Source organism: Bufo bufo, chromosome 1 (assembly GCF_905171765.1).
Source record: "Bufo bufo chromosome 1, aBufBuf1.1, whole genome shotgun sequence".
In the NCBI taxonomy this organism is placed as follows: Eukaryota; Metazoa; Chordata; class Amphibia; order Anura; family Bufonidae; genus Bufo; species Bufo bufo.
The window spans coordinates 397,520,958-397,541,121 of NC_053389.1; the positions used below are offsets into that span (position 1 = coordinate 397,520,958).

General features: G+C 43.9%; 1 protein-coding gene across 2 annotated transcripts in view; it reads left to right on the plus strand.

Annotated features, from left to right (window-relative positions):
• The window catches only part of ARHGAP26 (Rho GTPase activating protein 26), a 608,947-nt gene that overhangs the window by 241,210 nt on the left and 347,573 nt on the right, over window positions 1–20,164 (plus strand). For both annotated transcript variants that reach the window (XM_040406016.1, XM_040406026.1), the window contains exons 13-14: window positions 9,249–9,314; window positions 16,038–16,112. In XM_040406016.1, the coding sequence (XP_040261950.1) occupies window positions 9,249–9,314; window positions 16,038–16,112 (141 nt within the window). The remainder of the gene's footprint in view (window positions 1–9,248; window positions 9,315–16,037; window positions 16,113–20,164) is intronic.

The following is a 20,164-nucleotide window of genomic DNA, read 5'->3' on the forward strand; positions in this document are numbered from 1 at the left end:
AGTCACCCTCATTAAGGACACCTGTCTTAACTAGTCACCTGTATAAAAGACACCTGTCCACAGAATCAATCAATCAAGCAGACTCCAAACTCTCCAACATGGGAAAGACCAAAGAGCTGTCCAAGGATGTCAGAGACAAAATTGTAGACCTGCACAAGGCTGGAATGGGCTACAAAACCATTAGCAAGAAGCTGGGAGAGAAGGTGACAACTGTTGGTGCGATTGTTCGAAAATGGAAGGAGCACAAAATGAACATCAATCGACCTCGCTCTGGGGCTCCACGCAAGATCTCACCTCGTGGGGTGTCAATGGTTCTGAGAAAGGTGAAAAAGCATCCTAGAACTACACGGGAGGAGTTAGTTAATGACCTCAAATTAGCAGGGACCACAGTCACCAAGAAAACCATTGGAAACACATTACACCGCAATGGATTAAAATCCTGCAGGGCTCGCAAGGTCCCCCTGCTCAGGAAGGCACATGTGCAGGCCCGTCTGAAGTTTGCCAATGAACACCTGAATGATTCAGAGAGTGACTGGGAGAAGGTGCTGTGGTCTGATGAGACCAAAATAGAGCTCTTTGGCATTAACTCAACTCGCTGTGTTTGGAGGAAGAAAAATGCTGCCTATGACCCCCAAAACACCGTCCCCACCGTCAAGCATGGGGGTGGAAACATTTTGCTTTGGGGGTGTTTTTCTGCTAAGGGCACAGGACAACTTATTCGCATAAACGGGAAAATGGACGGAGCCATGTATCGTGAAATCCTGAGCGACAACCTCCTTCCCTCTGCCAGGAAACTGAAAATGGGTCGTGGATGGGTGTTCCAGCACGACAATGACCCAAAACATACAGCAAAGGCAACAAAGGAGTGGCTCAAGAAGAAGCACATTAAGGTCATGGAGTGGCCTAGTCAGTCTCCGGACCTTAATCCAATCGAAAACCTATGGAGGGAGCTCAAGCTCAGAGTTGCACAGAGACAGCCTCGAAACCTTAGGGATTTAGAGATGATCTGCAAAGAGGAGTGGACCAACATTCCTCCTAAAATGTGCGCAAACTTGGTCATCAATTACAAGAAACGTTTGACCTCTGTGCTTGCAAACAAGGGTTTTTCCACCAAGTATTAAGTCTTTTTTTGTTAGAGGGTTCAAATACTTATTTCACTCAATGAAATGCAAATCAGTTGCTATCTTTTATTTAAAGTTATTTTTTCGATTTTCCTTTTGATGTGCTATCTGCCACTGTTACAATAAACCTACCATTGAAATGATACTGTTCTGAGACTTTTCATTTCTTTGTCATTGGACAAACTTACAAAATCAGTGAGGGGTCAAATAATTATTTCCCCCACTGTATGTATGATGGTAGTAGGCAATCTACAGCCATCAGTAGTACCAAGGTAGAACTTGCTTTAATCACTGAACACTAACATTTGCCATTCATGTTTCCACTGGGCTCACTCACAGCAGCAGTACAGGTGCTGTTGGCAATGGTGAGAGGTCAATGGCAAACAAGCTTGTGGAGAGCGTAGACAGTTTGTTATGGTCCACGCGGTCACTACAGATGCTACTACAGAACCAATTTTGTGATGCCTTGGCTATCTTTTGAGATACAGCAGCACTCCTTATTCATTGATCTTGGCATGCATCTGCCGGTCTTGACCATCCAGAATCCTCTCTACTTGTGAGTGCCCTCCTAACACACCAGCAGCGGGACCCGCACCTATAAGACAATGGGGGCATATCCTAGCGTTATGCCCCTATTGTTTGTGATGAGACAATCCCTTTTAATACCGTTGAAAAAAGACATCAAATCCATCAAGTTCAACCAAGGATAGGTGGGGACGCAAATCTGAGAAAGGAAGTGAGACTTGGATTTTTACACGTTTTCAGAAGCATTAAAGGGGTTATCCGAGTTAATAAAAAAAAAAAAACACCTAAAATCCATCAGGATATACATATAATTTGGTTAAGCTTGATTTCATCAAGTTAAAACCCATATTTGCACCTTTTCATGGTCCTGTCATTGCTTTGTTTACATGCTGAGGAGGCGTATAACAACAAAGCCTGAGCTCTGCCTCATGAATATTTCTGGGCGTGAACAATCTGACCTTCCCCGCCCCCCGCTCTGCACTTTGCATAAAAATAAATAAATACACACACAGGGCAGAAGATCTTCCTGTCACATTGCAGCTGTACAGTGTAAGGCTACTTTCACACTAGCGTTCGGAGCGGATCTGTCTGATGTTTCATCAGACGGATCCGCTCCGATAATGCAGACGTTTGCGTCCGTTCAGAACGGATCCGTCTGCATTATTACTTAGAAAATTTTCTAAGTCTGAAAGTAGCCTGAGCGGATCCGTTCAGACTTTGCATTGAAAGTCAATGGGGAACGGATCCGCTTGCAAGCAGCGTTCAGGTGTCCGCTCACTGAGCGGAGCGGAGGCTGAACGCCGCCAGACGGATGCATTCTCAGTGGATCCGCCTCCACTGAGAATGCATTAGGGCTGGACGGCTGCGTTCGGGACCGCTTGTGAGCCCCTTCAAACGGAGCTCACGAGCAGACACCTGAACGCAGGTGTGAAAGTAGCCTAAGTTGTTGTTATTTTACATACATTTCTTTCATGTTTGGTTTTGTTTCTAGTCTAAAAATTTTCTTTCTGTTATTACAGTATATCAAGGAGGACGTATTTGCACTAATTCCAAATTCCGTCACCATAGAAAATGAATGGGTCCGCACCCGTTCCGCAAAATTGCAGAACAAATGTGGACCCATTTGCGGATGTGTGAATGGAGCCTAAGGCCTCTTTCACACTTGCGTTGTCCGGATCCGGCGTGTACTCCACTTGCCGGAATTACACGCCGGATCCGGAAAAACGCAAGTGTACTGAAAGCATTTGAAGACGGAACCGTCTTCCAAATGCGTTCAGTGTTACTATGGCACCCAGGACGCTATTAAAGTCCTGGTTGCCATAGTAGGAGCGGGGAGCGGGGGAGCAGTATACTTACAGTCCGTGCGGCTCCCGGGGCGCTCCAGAGTGACGTCAGAGCGCCCCATGCGCATGGATGACGTGATCCATGTGATCACATGATCCATGCGCTTGGGGCGCCCTGACGTCACTCTGGAGCGCCCGGGGAGCCGCACGGACGGTAAGTACACTGCTCCCCCGCTCCCCGCTACACTTTACCATGGCTGCCAGGACTTTAGCGTCCCGGCAGCCATGGTAACCACTCTGAAAAAGCTAAATGTCGGCTCCGGCAATGCGCCGAAACGACGTTTAGCTTAAGGCCGGATCCGGATCAATGCCTTTCAATGGGCATTAATTCCGGATCCGGCCTTGCGGCAAGTGTTCCGGATTTTTGGCCGGATCAAAAAGCGCAGCATGCTGCGGTATTTTCTCCGGCCAAAAAACGTTCCGTTCCGGAACTGAAGACATCCTGATGCATCCTGAACGGATTTCTCTCCATTCAGAATGCATTAGGATAATCCTGATCAGGATTCTTCCGGCATAGAGCCCCGACGACGGAACTCTATGCCGGAAGAAAAGAACGCAAGTGTGAAAGAGCCCTAAGGCTACTTTCACACTAGAGGCAGGATCGATCCAACAGGCTGTTCACCCTGTCGGATCCGGCCAGCCGCTATTTTGCCGTGCCGCTGGACTGCCGCTCTGTCCCCATTGACTATAAAGGGGACGGTGGTGGAGCTATGGCGCAGCACGGCAGTGCACAGCGAGCGGCCACTTGACTAAAAGTCCTGGATTTTCGACTTTTTATGGTACTTTCACACTAGCGTTAGTGTGATCCGGCAGGCAGTTCCATCGTCGGAGCTGCCTGCTGAATCCGCCGATCAGTGTGACAACTGACAGCATTTGTAGACGGATTCAGGTGCGGATCCGTCTAGAAATGCATTGCAATAACGGATCCGTCTATCCGCTTGCCATGTCAATGGACGGATCCCTCTTGCAGTCCTTTTCACAGTTTTCATGTTCTGTGCATGCGCAGACCGGAAGGACGGATCAGTCTATCCGCTTGTCATGTGGATGGACGGATCCCTCTGTCAGTCTTTTTCATATTTTTCATGTTCTGCGCATGCGCAGACCGGAAGGGCGGATCCGTCCTTCAGTTGTTTTGCAACGCCGGATGCGCACGGCAGCTCCGTCGTCGGAGCTGCGTGCCTGCTGGATCCGCCGATCAGTGTGACGGATCCAGGTGCGAATCCGTCTAGAAATGAATTGCAATAACGGATCCATCCAGCGGCACTGTCAAATAGCGGCAGGGCGGATCCGACAGGGTGAACAGCCTGTCGGATACGTCCTGCCGCTAGTGTGAAAATATCATTAGCATTATCTGTATCTAAGCAATATCTATATTATTCAAATATATATTCAATATGGATATTGCTTAGATAAATCCATATATTGGTGGCAGATAAGGATTTTATATAGCTGAATAATAATGATGATGATGATCATAATAATGATGGTCAATAATTTATTTATATTTCCCAGGGGGTGTTGAATGTGTACTAGTGTGTGTGTGTGTGTGTGTGTGTGTGTGTGTGTGGGGGGGGGGGGGCTGTAATAATGATCCCCAGATGCAGAGGGGAACGTTTACAAACTGCCACCTCTAGCCCCAGTGAATGCGGGAGGGACATACATACCCTGTGCTGCTGGAGATCACCTCGGCTCTGGTTTGTACTGCACATGAGCGATCGCATAGCAGAGCCGAGGCAGTGACAAGAGCTGGAGGGGGGAGGGCACCAGAGGCTCTGACGTCTTGTTTACAGAGCCTGGACACTCCCTCAAGCAGGGAAAAGCTTGTAAACGAAACATCATCAGCAGAGCAGAGCCGAGGCAGTGTGAGGAGAGCTGGAGGGGGGAGGGCACCAGAGGCTCTGACGTCTCGTTTACAGAGCCTGGACACTCCCTCAAGCAGAGAGAAGCTTGTAAACGAAACGTCACCAGCAGAGCAGGCTTACTGACGTCAGGTGTAACATGACCCTGAACTGGCCAAATAGTGATAGATAGGTAATGAAAGTGATTTTAAGAATCTTTCACTGGTCTACAATAAATGCAATTAGAATAGATTTATTTAAGTCGGATAACCCCTTTAATGTCATTTACTTTTAAGAATTTATCTAAGCCCTTTTTAAAACTATCCATTGTCCCTGTTGTGACCACGTCCAGAGGTAGTCTATTCCACAGATTCACAGTTCTTACAGTAAAGAAGCTTTAACGCTTCTGAAACTAAACTTTTTCTTGTCCAGTCGGAGGCAGTGCCCCCTTGTCTTTTGAGGGCATTTTACAAAGAACAACTTTTCACCGTATTTTTTGTATGGCCCATTTATATATTTGTATAGGTTAATCATGTCCCCCCTTAGACGTCACTTCTCAAGACTAAATACATTTTAATTATTTTAATATTTCTTCATAACGAAGACCCTCCATGCCCCTTATCAGTTTAGTCGCTCTCATTTGTACTTTTTCCAGTTCCAAAGCATCCTTTCTATGGACTGTTGCCCAGAACTGAACTGCATTTTCCAGATGAGGCCGCACTAAAGCTTTGTAAAGTGGTAATATTACATCCCTGTCCTGTGAGTCCATGTTTTGTTTAATGTATGACAATATCCTGGTAGTGACATTGTGTGCTGTTATTGACATTGTGTGCTGTTATTTAATCTACGATCTACAAGGACACCCAAATCCTTCTGTACAAGTGACTCTCCCAGTGTTACATCCCCTAGGACAGTGATGGCTAACCTCCGGCACTTCAGCTGTGGTGAAACTATGACTCCCAGCATGCTCCATTCATTTCTATGGAGTTCTGAGAACAGCTAAGCAAGTGTGCATCTTGGGAGTTGTAGTCTTACCACAAGTGGAGTGCCAGGGGTTAGCCATCACAGCCCTAGGACATATGATCCACTGAGATTGTTACTACCTAAATGCATTTATCCACATTGAACCTCATTCGCCAAGTTGATGCCCAATCACTCAGAATGTCCAATTTGGGTTGTATTTTCTGGACATCTTCCATAGACTGCACAGTACTACATAGCTTAGTGTCATCTGCAAAAATAGAAATGGTGCTATTAATCCCATCCTCAATATCATTAATAAATAAAATAATAGAGGACCCAGAAATGATCCTTGTGGTACACCACTTATAACCCGGGACCATTCTGAATAGGAATCATTTACCACAACTCTCTGGACATGGTCCAGAGACCTTATTTTACCTATTAAACGTCTATGAGGGACAGTATAAAAGGCGTTTGCAAAATCCAGAAACACTACATCCACAGACGCCCCTTTGTCGAGACTTCTACTCACCTCCTCATAAAAACAAATCAGGTTAGTCTGACAACTTCTGTCCTTGGTAAGCCCATGTTGGTTATCACTTATAATATTATTTACACATACTCCTGTACATAGTCCCTCTTAAGTGTCCTTCAAACATTTTTCCCACAACAAGTTAAGCGCTCACTACAGGTGGTACAGGGAGGCAGGGGGAATCTGCTATACAGTATATAGAGACATAACTGTCCTTATATTCTGTATTAGAGCTTCCCCCTGCCTGCCTGCACTTCCTGTAGTGAGTGCTTACCGCTCACACAGGCGTTGCTCCCGGCGAATGCTTCATTAGTCAGCAGGGAGTGCAGGGGGGAAAGCAGCTCACTGACAGTGCTGGTCAGTGAGCTTACAGAGCGTACAAGTGCATTATATTTAAAGTGTAACTGTCATTTGTTTTATTTTATTTGCTAGTTTATTAGAGCTAGGCATGTATACCTGGGTTAGTCTGTCAATGATTGTCAAAAGATCTGTAAATAACTTTATAATAACAGCTTTCAGTAAATCCTCTGTCCCTTTCCACTGCTCCCTTAAAAGACAGTTGCTATGGCTTGTCTGTCTCTGGCTAGGAAGACAGAGGGGCGGTCCTTCACACTGCATGCCTGCAATTGGCTTCAGAGTGAGGAGGCGTGTCTCTCAGTAATCCAGTAAATTGATTTTTTTTGACGAAAACATGACTTACCCTTTAACAAAAAGGGGGAATGTATATTTAATTTTATCAAATAAGTCTCCTGTATCCATAGGACTGTGAGGGAACAGGGCAGGCAGAAGCACACCCGTCTCTCCTATGCTAGAAGACAGATGGCACTTAGCAATGCTCATTAGAGAGAGCGCTGCTAAGGGACATTTCAGCCCCAGTTTTCTACTAAAAATGAACATTTTCCCTAAATAAAGTATATTACAAAAATGTTCCCTGTCACTGCCCCTACACATTACCAAAGCAAAAACTAAAACAGCAGTTACACTTTAATTCCTTCAGGACCCTGCCATTTTTCACCTTAAGGACCAGGCTATTTTTTGCAAATCTGACGTGTCACTTTATGTGGTGATAACTTTAAAACTCTTTTACTTATCCATTCTGAGTTTGTTTTCTTGTCACATATTGTACCTCATGACAGTGGTAAATTTGTGTCAAAATGCTTCATTTTTATTTATAAAAAAATGCCAAATTTACCAAAAATTGGGAAAAAATTTCAAATTTTCAAAATTTAAATTTCTCAGCTTTTAAAGCAGATAGTGATACCTCCTAAGATAGTTATTACTTTACATTTCCCATATGTCTACTTTTATGTTTGGATCATTTTGTAAATTACATTTTCTTTTTTTGGGACGTTAGAAGGCTTAGAAGTTTAAAAGCAAATCTTTAAATTTTTAAGAGAATTTTAAGGACCAGTTCAGATCATAAAGGAAAATTGTAGATGAAATTTCAGAATTTCACTTTTTTGGCAGATTTTCCATTTTTTTTCCAGTAACAAAGCAGGGTTAACAGCCAAACAAAATCAATATTTATTACCCTGATTCTGTAGTTTACAAAAACACCATATATGTGGTCGTAAACTGCCGTATGGGCACACGGCAGGACGCAGAAGAAAAGTAACGCCATATGGTTTTTGGAGGGCAGATTTAACTGGGATAATTTTAAGTTGCCATGTCACATTTGAAAAACCCCTGATGCACCCCTAGAGTAGAAACTCCCAAAATGTGACCCATTTTGGAAACTACGGGATAAGTTGGCAGTTTTGTTGGTACTATTTTAGGGTACATATGATTTTTGGTTGCTCTATATTACACTTTTTGTGAGGTAAGTTTGCAAGAAATGGCTGTTTTGGCACCGTTTTTATTTTTTGTTATTTACTATGTTCATCTGACAGGTTAGATCATGTGCTATTTTTATAGAGCAGGTTGTTACGGACACAATACCAAATATGACAACTTTTTTTCGATGTTTAGTTTCTCCATATTCTGAAAGCCATAGTTTTTTTTATTTTTTGGGCAACTGTCTTATGTAGAGGCTCATTTTTTTCGGTATGAGATGACGGTTTGATTGGTACTATTTTAGGGGTGCATATAACTTTTTGATTGCTTGGTAATACACTTTTTGTGATATAAGGTGGCAGAAAATGGCGTTAACAATGCAATGCATTACAATACAACCTGTATTGTAATTCATATGCTGTCAGCTTTTATGCTGACAGCTTGCCTGTGAGATCCAGCCCTTAGGCCCAGGCTTGCCTTCTCTGCCATTGGGTCCCCTCCACTGAAGCGCAGGGACCCGATGTAGATCCGGAGGGCACCCTTAGGCTAGGGCTACACGACGACATGTGTCGGACGACAATAAGTCGCGAGACACATGGGGCACAACTACACTACAACATGTGTTGCACGACAATATTTATAATAATAGTTTATGGTGTCGCACTGCGACATGCTGCAACGCGACAGTCGCAGAAAAATCCATTTCAAATTCGCAGCATGTCATTATAAATATTGTCGTGCGACAAATGTCGTTGTGTAGCCCTAGCCTTACCCTCCGCAAACCCTCTGAACGCCGTGGTCAGCTTTGATAATACGCCGACATCGTTGTCTTGACCGATGCCGGCGTATGCAGCAGGGACCCGGCTCTCGGTGACTGCAACCGCCTGATCAGCCCGCAGTACATGTACGGCGCTGGTCGTCAAGTCACTTCCAACTCTGACGTACATGTACGGCAAGGGTCCTTAAGGGGTTAAAGATTGATTTGATTGAATAACTGAAAGCTACATCAGTCACCACTCTAATCACCACAGAACTGGCTTTACCAACATTTTTATTATATTATCAATGGTTTCATAGTTATTCTAATGTTGCCTTTAGCTTTAGAGTCATATAAAAAGTATTATATAACATAAAAAATTCTGTTTCCCACTAGCTGCCCAGCTGGACAGTACTGGTTTCAGCATCATCCGGAAGTGTATTCAAGCTGTGGAAACAAGAGGTGAGCACATGTGCCACTTTGCAACAGATGGCATAAAGCTTAGGTCAATTTAATGAGCAAGGATACACAGATGTCTGTTACTTTGTTTTTCTCTCACCTGTTTGGGAAACCATTTAAAATTAGTAATCATTCAGAAAATACTGTATAAGATATCAATTCAGTTATGAATTTATAGTGCACATTTATCACCCCTCTATGGGCTGGGCGATAATGACCAAAGTAAAAATTATAATTAATTAAACATTTTACCTCGATTACAATTGATGAACGATTATTTTGTAAAGCCCAACCCACTTTTCCTCACAACTTTCAAAAAGTGATCAGACACGTGAAAGTCGCAAATTATAGCATGCTGTGTGGCATAATTTGTTATTTATTTTTTTATTTTTTTTACACCATGGCAGTGCTCCAGACTGAGGGGTTAACTGCTGGGGATCGCAGCGCCCTGTCATAGAGGTGGGTGCCGGGTATGTCATACCGCTGCCAGCACTCGCTGCCTACACTTAAATTTATGTGTTAATTATCTTCATTAGTGGCCACAGTCACTCCCCTCCTCCGTAGTGCTATCATTACCTCTCCGATGCACGGGATTTACACACCACCAGACCTGCAGCCGCAGATTTCTCCTTCCCCCAATGGGCCACATCAGGAGTAAGCCCCTCCCAGGCCGGTCATGTGGCCTCTTCACTCTCTTTCCTACCATTTCCTGTGTCTGGAGGATGTTCTTTCCCCGCAGCAGAGGCAGACCAAATAGACCTCAGGCCTGTAGTGTAGGTGATCGGTGGCGGGGCAAGGAATTATTGGCTCCCATGCCCCGCCGCAGTATTCAGCTACAGCGCTGCATCCCTGTCGTAGATGGCGACAAGGCAAAAAAGTCTTGTCGCCATCTGCAAATTTTAAGGTGCATTGACAACCATTTTGGTCACCATCTGGAGTGCTGCATGGTAGTGATGTAAAGATTTTGATAAGTGCTCCAGATGATGTCTACTCTGAGTACCACCAAGTCTCCTTCTATGTAATCACTTGTCTTTGTAGATATGGTTACTGTGTGCCATCTGTGTGCTGGGGACAAATCAGGTGACAGGAGAGCCGGGATCGGATAAGAGTCAAATCTACAGATGGAGGACACGGGAAAACACTCTTTTGGTTTGGTGGAGATTCAGCTAAACTGATGCAACTGCAAACTAAGGAAAACCGGCTGTGTTGCCCATGGCTGCTATTCAGATTCCATTTTCAGCGCTCCTTTGGAAAATGAACGGTGGAATCTGATTGGTTGCTATGGCCAACTAAGTCAGTTTTCCTTTGCACCAGTTTTGATAAGTCTCCTCCATTGCATAGTTGGCAACTGTCCTGAATTTGACGGGACTGTCCCTGATTTTCAGAGACAGCCCTGGCGAATTCGGGCTGTCATGAGCCTAAAATGTTTGTGGCTAACATAAACCCTGCCCATAAGCAGGAGTTCCTGACAGGGCCTTCTCGGGGTGGGGCTTAGATGCCCCGATTTTATGACCAAAACGTTGGTAAGTATGCCAGTGGGAACTGTATCCTGTAAGAGGGTTGTATGGCCGTAATTAAACTTGTGACATTGAGCCCTCCCTGTTCTGTCCTAATGCAGGGTGAGGCCTCATGTACACGACTGATTACAGATCTCGTCATCGTTGCATCCATTTTTTGCGGGCCCATTGACTTCAATGGGTCAGAGGACCGCACTTAGTGGCCTCGAATAGGACATATTTTATCTTTTGTGGAACAGACATAAGGATGCGGAAAGCACACTGATTATCTATGTGCTCTCTGCATCCATATGTCTGTTCTGCTAAAAGATAGAACATGTCCTATGCTTGGCTGCAAAGTGTGGACCACAGACCCATTGGAGACAGTGGGCCAGCCAAAAAAAAAAAAAAAAAAAAAAAAAAAAAAAAAGGATGTCAATGGAAATAATCTGTATTTTGCAGACAACAAAATACATGCAGTCGTGTGCATGAGGCCCAAGGTTTATTCACACATGAGTCAGTAAAAACTATGGCGACATGCTCTATTTTGGTCTGTGATGCAGACCAAACATGCCTATTGTAATCTATTGTTCTGTGAAAAACAATTGACATGTGTCGGTGACCACAGAGCACTAATAGGAGATGCTGTGGAAATAAATTTCAGCTGAGCAGTATCTGTGGAATATGGAGCGCAAAAACACTAATTCTTCATGGATGAAGTACTGACCATATTGTCACTGATGCAATCAGGGACATGGACGTGAGAATAAAGCCTAATGTGTATGAGGGCATTTATGGGGGAGAGAAGGGAGCCCTGCGTCGTTCACTTTACTGCTCCACTAGGCAGAATCTGCTGTGGCATAGCTATAGAGGAGGGCAATTTTATTATAGACATACATAAGGCTAAAGGCGCTTACTTGCATATCCATGTAGTAAGCGGAGCCTGCCCTGAACTTACTGCACCAAGTCTCTCTGTGTATTAGATCTTAGAGCCTACAACATGTATAGGACATACAGTCCTCGATTATACTGTGTGCGCACAGAGCTGTATACACAATATACACAGTGACAAGCCCGACTCTCACCTGCCAGAAAGCAGCTCCAAATCTTCCCTGTAGTTTCTACAACTAGAGGAACAAAATGCTGTATCTGGACAGTAGCTAAAACCATCAGAGCACTGCTGCTTTTTCTGGGTGCTCCCCCTCCATTCTCTCAGTGTTAGGGCTCATGCACATGACAGTGTGCTGGCTTGGTCCGTGCTGCAGACCACAACCGTGGGGCCACCTCATGCGGATCGCAGACCCATTCACTTGAATGGGGTCCGTGATCTGCATCCAACTGTCCGCACTGCAAAAAAGTATTACATGCACTAGTTTTTTGCGGTGCGGAGGCACGGACAGAAATCCCACGGAAACACTCCGTAGTGCTTCCATGGGCGTCCCATCCGTGCCTCCGTTCCACATTCATGATGCGGGGTGCACACGGCCGGTGCCTGTGTATTTTGGACCCGCTGTTTGCAGGCCACAATGTGGCCACGGCCAGGCAACGATGGCAGTGTGCGTGTGCCCTTAGAAAATAGCAGCTGGGAGTGGGAGGAAGTTGTTAAAGGGGTTTCCCCGCAGTTAAAAGATTAAAGGATCATCACAGCTTTTAAGAACGGTGCTGGTTTTTACTTTGCGGATTACAAAAGGTCAGGAATCGGACTACAACCGTGCACGTCTGGTACAACAAAGGTACAGGTGAGCTGCATACTTCTGTTATACACGCAGTGGTCGTGTGATATCTCAATTATGTCAGAGTAGAGCAGCATCAGTTAAATCTTTTTTTCTGCATTCAGATGAAAATAATACCAGCATTATTGCAGCTGAGGCATTTTTTTGAGTGAAGATCCATATTCTGTCTGTTAATGTTATAATATGAAAAAATATTTTTCTCCAGATTCACTATGAAATTTAAGAGCTGTAGCAGTAAAGAATTGGCTGATTTGACAGTCTTACAACGATGAGGAATAAATAATGGCAGTGAAGAGTTTTATAGTCTGCTGCAGCTGACAGCCACAATTAGGATATAAGGAACCAATTAAGTCTGTTAAAAACAACTTGACCTTTTCAAAACCGTTTCTGAATTCATAGACAGTTGCCATTGTTTTAAATATCAGCATTCACTACTCTCGATTGATTCACTTATGCGAAATCTTCCACTTGAAGTACTAGTCACTAGAGTTATGTCAGCAGTCAACTGATAATGTTCACGAGGCTGCACTTGGATGTTGATGGTTAGTACTTGCACCAAAAACCTCTCCATACTCTCAGCCAAGTGTACAGCCTATGAAAGATATTACAGCCTGCCTTTTATCCTATTGTGCTTCATGGTAATACTGAACAACATGGACTGCAAAGTGATGTGCCATAACATTCTATGTAAGACACTGTGGTGTGATGCCACAATAAGCACAACTGAATAAAGGGAAAGAGTCCTTCAAAACATTCATGCGTTGTACACAACGCCTAGGCATTGCAGTAATACTAATATGGAATAAAGAATCATTGCATTTATGTGAAAATTTATTTTGGCTGTTTTTGAAGTGTAGGATGTGCCATAAATGTTGAATTTGAGGAAGTACCTGATCCTCCATTGTACATATTAGAGTAGTGAGGAGACTAATGTAGAGCTGACTGCACATGCGTGGGCACTCTTTATTATTCAGTATACGGGAATAGAGGAGTGGATGTGTTGTGTCCTTTCTAGTGTAGCATGTGCTTTCACCTCCACACTGCTCCAAAGTTTACAGTGACCAAGTAAGGCTACTTTCACACTGGTGTTTTGGCTCTCCGTTTGTGAGATCCGTCATGGGCTCTCACAAGCGGTCCAGAACGGATCAGTTTTGCTCTAATGCATTCTGAATGGATAAGGATCCGCTCAGAATGCATCAGTTTTCCTCCGGTCAGTCTCCATTCCGCTCTGGAGGCGGACACCAAAACACTGCCTGCAGCCATGACGGATCCGTCTTGTACACCATTGAAAGTCAATGGGGGGGGCGGATCCATTTTCTATTGTGCCAGATTGTGTCAGAGAAAACGGATCCGCCCCCATTGACTTGCATTGTGTTCCAGGACGGATCCGTTTTCACTGACACAATCTGACACAATAGAAAATGGATCCGCCCCCCCCCCCCCCCCCCATTGACTTTCAATGGTGTACAAGATGGATCTGTCATGGCCATAGAAGACCTAATACAACCGGATCTGTTCTGCCTCTCCAGTCTAAGCATTACAATGTGATCTCTGAACTTACAGTTCTGCAGAGATGGCAATAACCATAATCTTAGGTGAACTGGCTGACAGTGATCCAAACGACACCTTGTAGATCGTGAAGAAGTTTATTCCAAACTGTGCAGATCATACACCGATGAACAAATGGATAGCTCAAAAAATCATGCTGTGAGCAGCTAACAGAGCAAGTAGCTGAGATGAGGGGTGAAGCCAGAATGAAGAAGAGGGGAGGAGACAAGAGAGAGAGCAGAAGCTAGGGGAAGAGAGAAGGGACACACATAATGAAAAGGCAAACCATGCATGTGTAACATGATAGGATCCGTTCATGATGGATGCATGCAGTTGTATTATTGTAATTGGAAGCGTTTTTGCTAGCCTAACACCATTCTCCTAATCCCTGGTAAAGTTTTGTTGTTCAGATTTTTTCCCTTTAAGGATAACTGCTGTAGATAACATATAAGACTAGGGCTACACTGCAACTTTTTGTAGTGCGACTGACTGATTTTTTACCAGTTGAATGCAATCTTATGAACTGCAGCTGTCATTCAATAGTTAAAATCAATCGCAATACAAAAAAATCGCATTTTGGCCAAGGCCTAAATCTTCTTAGCCCTGAATAATTTTGTTGCTGAAGGTTACTAGCCATCCAGTCACTATTGCCCTTCCATGGGCTTCAATTTGCCACTCCCTGTGACATGCTGCTGCAGCTCCTATTGTGTATTTCTCTGCCCCAGTGACTTGACTTGTACTGGTGACTCCAGCATCCTACTCACAATTTTTACAGAAAAATAGTAAAGTCTGTGATTTTAGCCCACCACCTAGGGCTCATTCACACAGCCGTTGTTTGGCCGTTCAGTGCATTGGGGGTTGCAATTTATGGTCTTCAGTGCACCGGCACCATCTATGTGGCTGCCGCGACAAATACAGACCCATTCAAGTTGAATGGGTCTGTGATCCGTCCGCACTGCAAAAGAATATTACACGTTCTATTTTTTTGTGGTGCGGAGGCACAAACAGAAACCCCACGGAAGCACTCCATAGTGCTTCCGTGGGGTTCCATGCCTCCATTAATCACCGACCTTCCGGACTGTGGACCCATTCAAGTTAATGGGTCTGCATCAGTGATGCGGGGTGCACACAGCCAGTGCCCGCATATTGCGGACCAGGTGTTTGCGGGCTGCAATACGGACATGGTCGAACAAAGGTCGTGTGAATGAGCCCCTAGGCATCATGCACACGACCGCTGTGTTCCGTTCCGCAAAATGGGGTTCCATTGTTCCGTGATCCGTTTCCGTTTTTGTTTCCGTGTGTCTTCCTTTATTTTTGGAGGATCACCAGACATGAAGCAAAGTAAAAAAAAGTCTAAGTCAAGTTTGCCATGCAAATGATAGGAAAAAAACGGATGCGGATGACAATCTTGTGTGCCTCCGCGTTTTTTCATGGTCCCATTGACTTGAATGGGTCCGCAAAACGTTTTCCGTGTAAAATAGGACAGGTTATATTTTTTGGACGGACTGGAACCATGGATCACGGACGCGGATGATAAACGGTGCATTAGCCGAGTTTTCAAGTGACCCATTGAAAGTCAATGGGTCCGCAGAAAATCACGAAAAACGGAACAACGGACACGGAATAAAACAACGGTCGTGTGCATGAGGCCTTAGGCTGTGTTTGTGCTACATTTGTCTGTGAACAATGCCAAAGTTATGTTGGTGTTCTGCCTTGGTAGAAAGACAAAGATTTACCATTTATTATCCTTTTTTTTTTTTTGCCTGTAGGGTTGTTAGAAATTCTTTTGTGCTGTTGGTAATGTTTTTGCTTTAGATCTATGTCATTTATAATTTACATCCTAGAGAGCCCCATCTCAGATTGCATGCATATAAAATAGTGTCTATGGGTATTTCCTAATAAATACTTTTTGCGTTGTTTTGATTTTAATAGTACCATTTTTTTCACAGGCATTAATGAACAGGGTCTTTACCGAATTGTTGGCGTAAACTCCAGAGTTCAAAAACTCTTGAGTATTCTAATGGGTAAGTGCAGTGAAATAATAAATTAATAAAACCAATATTCTGTGTCAGTTTCATGCCAATTCATCCTCAGTTCAATTTTTGTTGTTGTTATACTTCTTTCCATAAGTCATGAAACATACGTAGATCTTCTTTCTTTTCCCCTGCACTCAGCAGCTCTAGGCGGTGGCAGCCAGCCAGCTGAACATCTGTGAATACCTTTTAAAAATCATTAATTTAATTCGCTGCTAGGAAGTGGACAAAACGGTTTGTCAGCTAGAAAACAACATAATCATTGGTGACAATGATGAACTGTCCATTATGAATGTAAAGGAAAGATATTGCTTTGACAATGAAGCCTATGTGTCAGGAGCTCATTTCAGCATGCAACGGTTGATTTTATCATTTTTAATTTGTTTTCATTTGTAATACACAGTCAACCAGCAATGAAAATTAGCTGTGAAACAGACTGTAAATATAGGGTAAGAAAAGAGATTTTAGTCAGGATAGATTTCTCCATTGAGCTGCTTACCGCCCCATGACTGCCATTTCAGCATATGTTGTCATATCTATTGCCAGTTATAGAACGCTTCTTCCAAAAGTAATTTTAAAATATCTGCATAACCAAGGAAGTTATCTGAATCAAATCTATTTAGTCATCTCATCCTGATCTTTGTCTCTTACAAAGACTACACAATGTCAGTCTATATACCAGGAAATTCTTCTAACTTATATGCCAAACTTATCCATGTCACCTAATGAGTCTGTTATTGGTCAGAGAATGTTCCTTTGGCATACATTTGGACTACATAACTTGGTTTAATGTTTTTTTTTTTTTTTTATATATTACTGTAAGTGATCCCTCAGGATACAATATTTTCAGCATACAATGGTCTCTCATGGGCCATCATAAGTTGAAAATAGACTCAACATATAATGCTTCAGACTCAGATCCAACCAATCACCATGGCTATTTCTTTGGTAAAACACCTGTATTGGCTGTGTAGTAGCTTCTCTTTACAGTACAGTATGGTATTAAATCTTCTGTACTGCACTTTTTCTGTACTGGGATGAGCTGTTCCTTTGGATGTCAAGTGTGGGTGGGTCGGTTTCATTTTTCTGGTACTCTGTATACTGTACAAGACCCTGAAAAAGCTTCCATCCTCATTGTAGAAAGAGATTTACAGATTCCAGCCTCTATTATTGACTTGAGTTCAAGGGTTTGCTTTATCTGTCTTAGTTATCTGCTTATTTTTCTTTAATTTTCATTTTTTGCTTATGTCTGGATGACATTTTTACTTTGGATCCAATTAATAGTTTTCCAAAGTTCTGGCCTCAAGTTACTATGGTTTCAACTAACAATTCTTGTGCTAGAACCAATTAATATTTTAACTTAAGGGACCGCTGTATTGTAATGCTTATAAGCTATGGACACCTTTTTGGGAGCTTTTTTTATTTATTTATTTATTATTATTTTTTGTTTATGAAAAATATTGAGCCCCTTTCTATGTACAGCCTTGAGATTCTCTAGTAGCATGCTCTGTGTTTTTACTGTGTACCATCAGGCAACTCAGCTGTTTTTTGTTTTGTTTTTTCATCTCCGATCTCCTAAACAAGGGATCAGCAATCTCCGTCACTCCAGCTGTTCTGAAACTACAATTCCCAAATTCCTCCTTTCAATTTTATGAGCGTTGCAAGAGTGTGCATGCTGGGAGCTGTAGTTTTATAGCAGCTGGAGTGCTAAAGGTTGCTGATGCCTGTCCTAAACACTCATTATAGCCCAATTCTTATCTTACTGATAAGAATGGGGCTTAAATAAGTGTTTTTGACCTTTTAGTAATCTAGAGATCAGGATCATTAGAAGACCAGGCACAACGTGAAAGTACGATTTACACAGCAAGACAAACAGTAAAGACTTTGTGACAGAACGGCTCAGTATTTTTAATAAAGACGAATTTAATTATTTTTTTTTTAGCCCAAAATGAGTAAAATGAAATCATAAAAAAAATTGCCTCCAAAGGTGTACATTAACCTTTAACCGCTTCCCGACAGCCTAACGCACGGATGCGTCCTGGCGAAGGTCGATTCATTCCTCCTGGACGCATCCGTGTGTCATCTCGCGAGACGCGAGATTTCGGTCTGAGCCGGCCCGCTCATGCGCATTGCGGGCCGGCAAAAGTTAAAGAACAATTCGTCACCAGCCTGCCAGCCAATGATCGTGATTTTCAAAAAACCAAATCAGAAGCCATATAACACCTTATATTTATAAATATAAGGTGTTAAATGGCTTCTGTGCTCCTCTGCTGGTCCTTTTCGTCGGTTGGTCCCAGCAGAGGAGCACACATCACAGTGAGTAGCCACCAAACACTACACTTAGCCCCAGATCACCCCCGATCACCCCAATAAACCCCTTGATCTCCCCTGTCAATCACCTAGTGAAAGGGAAAAAAGTGATCAGTGTAAACTGTCACTTTTTTTTTCACTGGTATTGACTGATAGTTTTAGGATAGTTTTAGGCCCCTTGGTTAGGTAGTTAGCGATCGTTTAGCGCCCAGCCCACCGCACCGCAGTCACTTATTCGCTGATTAGCGTATCGCTAATCAGCTTTTGTACTTTTATAGTATCTGTAAGTGATCAAAACTGATCACAGTCAGATCTATAATAGTATTAGTGTCACCTTAGTTCGCCCTCCACCCAAAACGCAGTGTTTGCCCGATCAGGCCTGATCGGTCGCCCACACGTGCGTTCACCCACGCCCGCCCCGCCACAGTGACAAAAAATATATATTTTTTTGATCACTGCACAATCACTTTACAAGCGCTGCGGCGATAAAAAAAATCTGTTTTGATATTTTTTATCAATTGCAGCGGCCTCCGGTACTTCGCTAGCCTCCCATTTGTAAGACAGGCTTGCTTTTTTTCTTGGGTAGTCTCGGGGAATACCCCCTAAATTTAGTAGTCCAAATGTCAAACGGGGGGTATTCTTCTGAAGAGGCCTACAGGCTTCTGACCCAGTCGGATGAGGAATGGGAACCCTCATCTGACGAATCCAGCAGGTCAGAATATGAACCTGTAGAAAGCAGTGGCAGTCTGACCCAAAGTTCGGACTAGGAGGTTGAGGTCCCTGAGAGCACCAGGCGTACCCGGCCCCGTGTTGCTAGACCACAGGTTGCGCAGGATCCGCTTCAAGGGCAGCAGAGTGGGGCTGGCGCTGTCGGATTACGTGGTGAGGCATACACCAGCAGCGCAGCCCATCCTGGACCTAGTACCAGCACTGCCGTACAACATAGTGAAGTGGTGAGCACCAGAAGGGCAGTTCAAGCTGGTACGGTGGCACGTGCAATAGTTACCCTGTCGCAGCCACCGCACAGACAGGCCCGTAGAGTCCCTGAGGTGCTGGCAAACCCTGATTGGCAGTCCCCAACTTCAGCCGCACCTGTAGTTCCCCCTTTCACCGCCCAGTCTGGAGTTCGGGTTGAGACAGCTCAGAACGGTTCGGCACTGGGATTTTTTGAGCTGTTCTTGACTGCGGAGCTCTTGGACTTAGTTGTGCCACTCAATTTATAGCCGCAAACCCGGGAAGCTTTTATGCCCAGTCTTTCCGGTGGAAACCAGTCCAAGTTTCCGAAATTAAAAATTTTCTGGGCCTTCTCAACATGGGTCTAACCAAAAAGCATGAATTGCGGTCATATTGGTCCACGAACCCAATTCATCACATGCCCATGTTCTCTGCTGCTATGTCCAGGACACGATTTGAGACCATCCTGCGTTTCCTACACTTTAGCGACAACACCACCTCCCGTCCCAGAGGCCACCCAGCTTTTGACCGGCTCCACAAAATTCGGCCCCTCATAGACCACTTCAACAACAAATTTGCAGATTTGTATACCCCTGAGGAAAAACATCTGCGTAGAAGAGTCCCTTATACATTTTACCGGACGCCTTGGCTTCAAACAATACATCCCAAGCAAGCGCGCCCGGTATGGGGTCAAATTGTACAAGCTCTGTGAAAGGGCCACAGGCTATACCCACAAATTTTGGATCTATGAGGGTAAAGATCAGACACTGGAGCCGGTC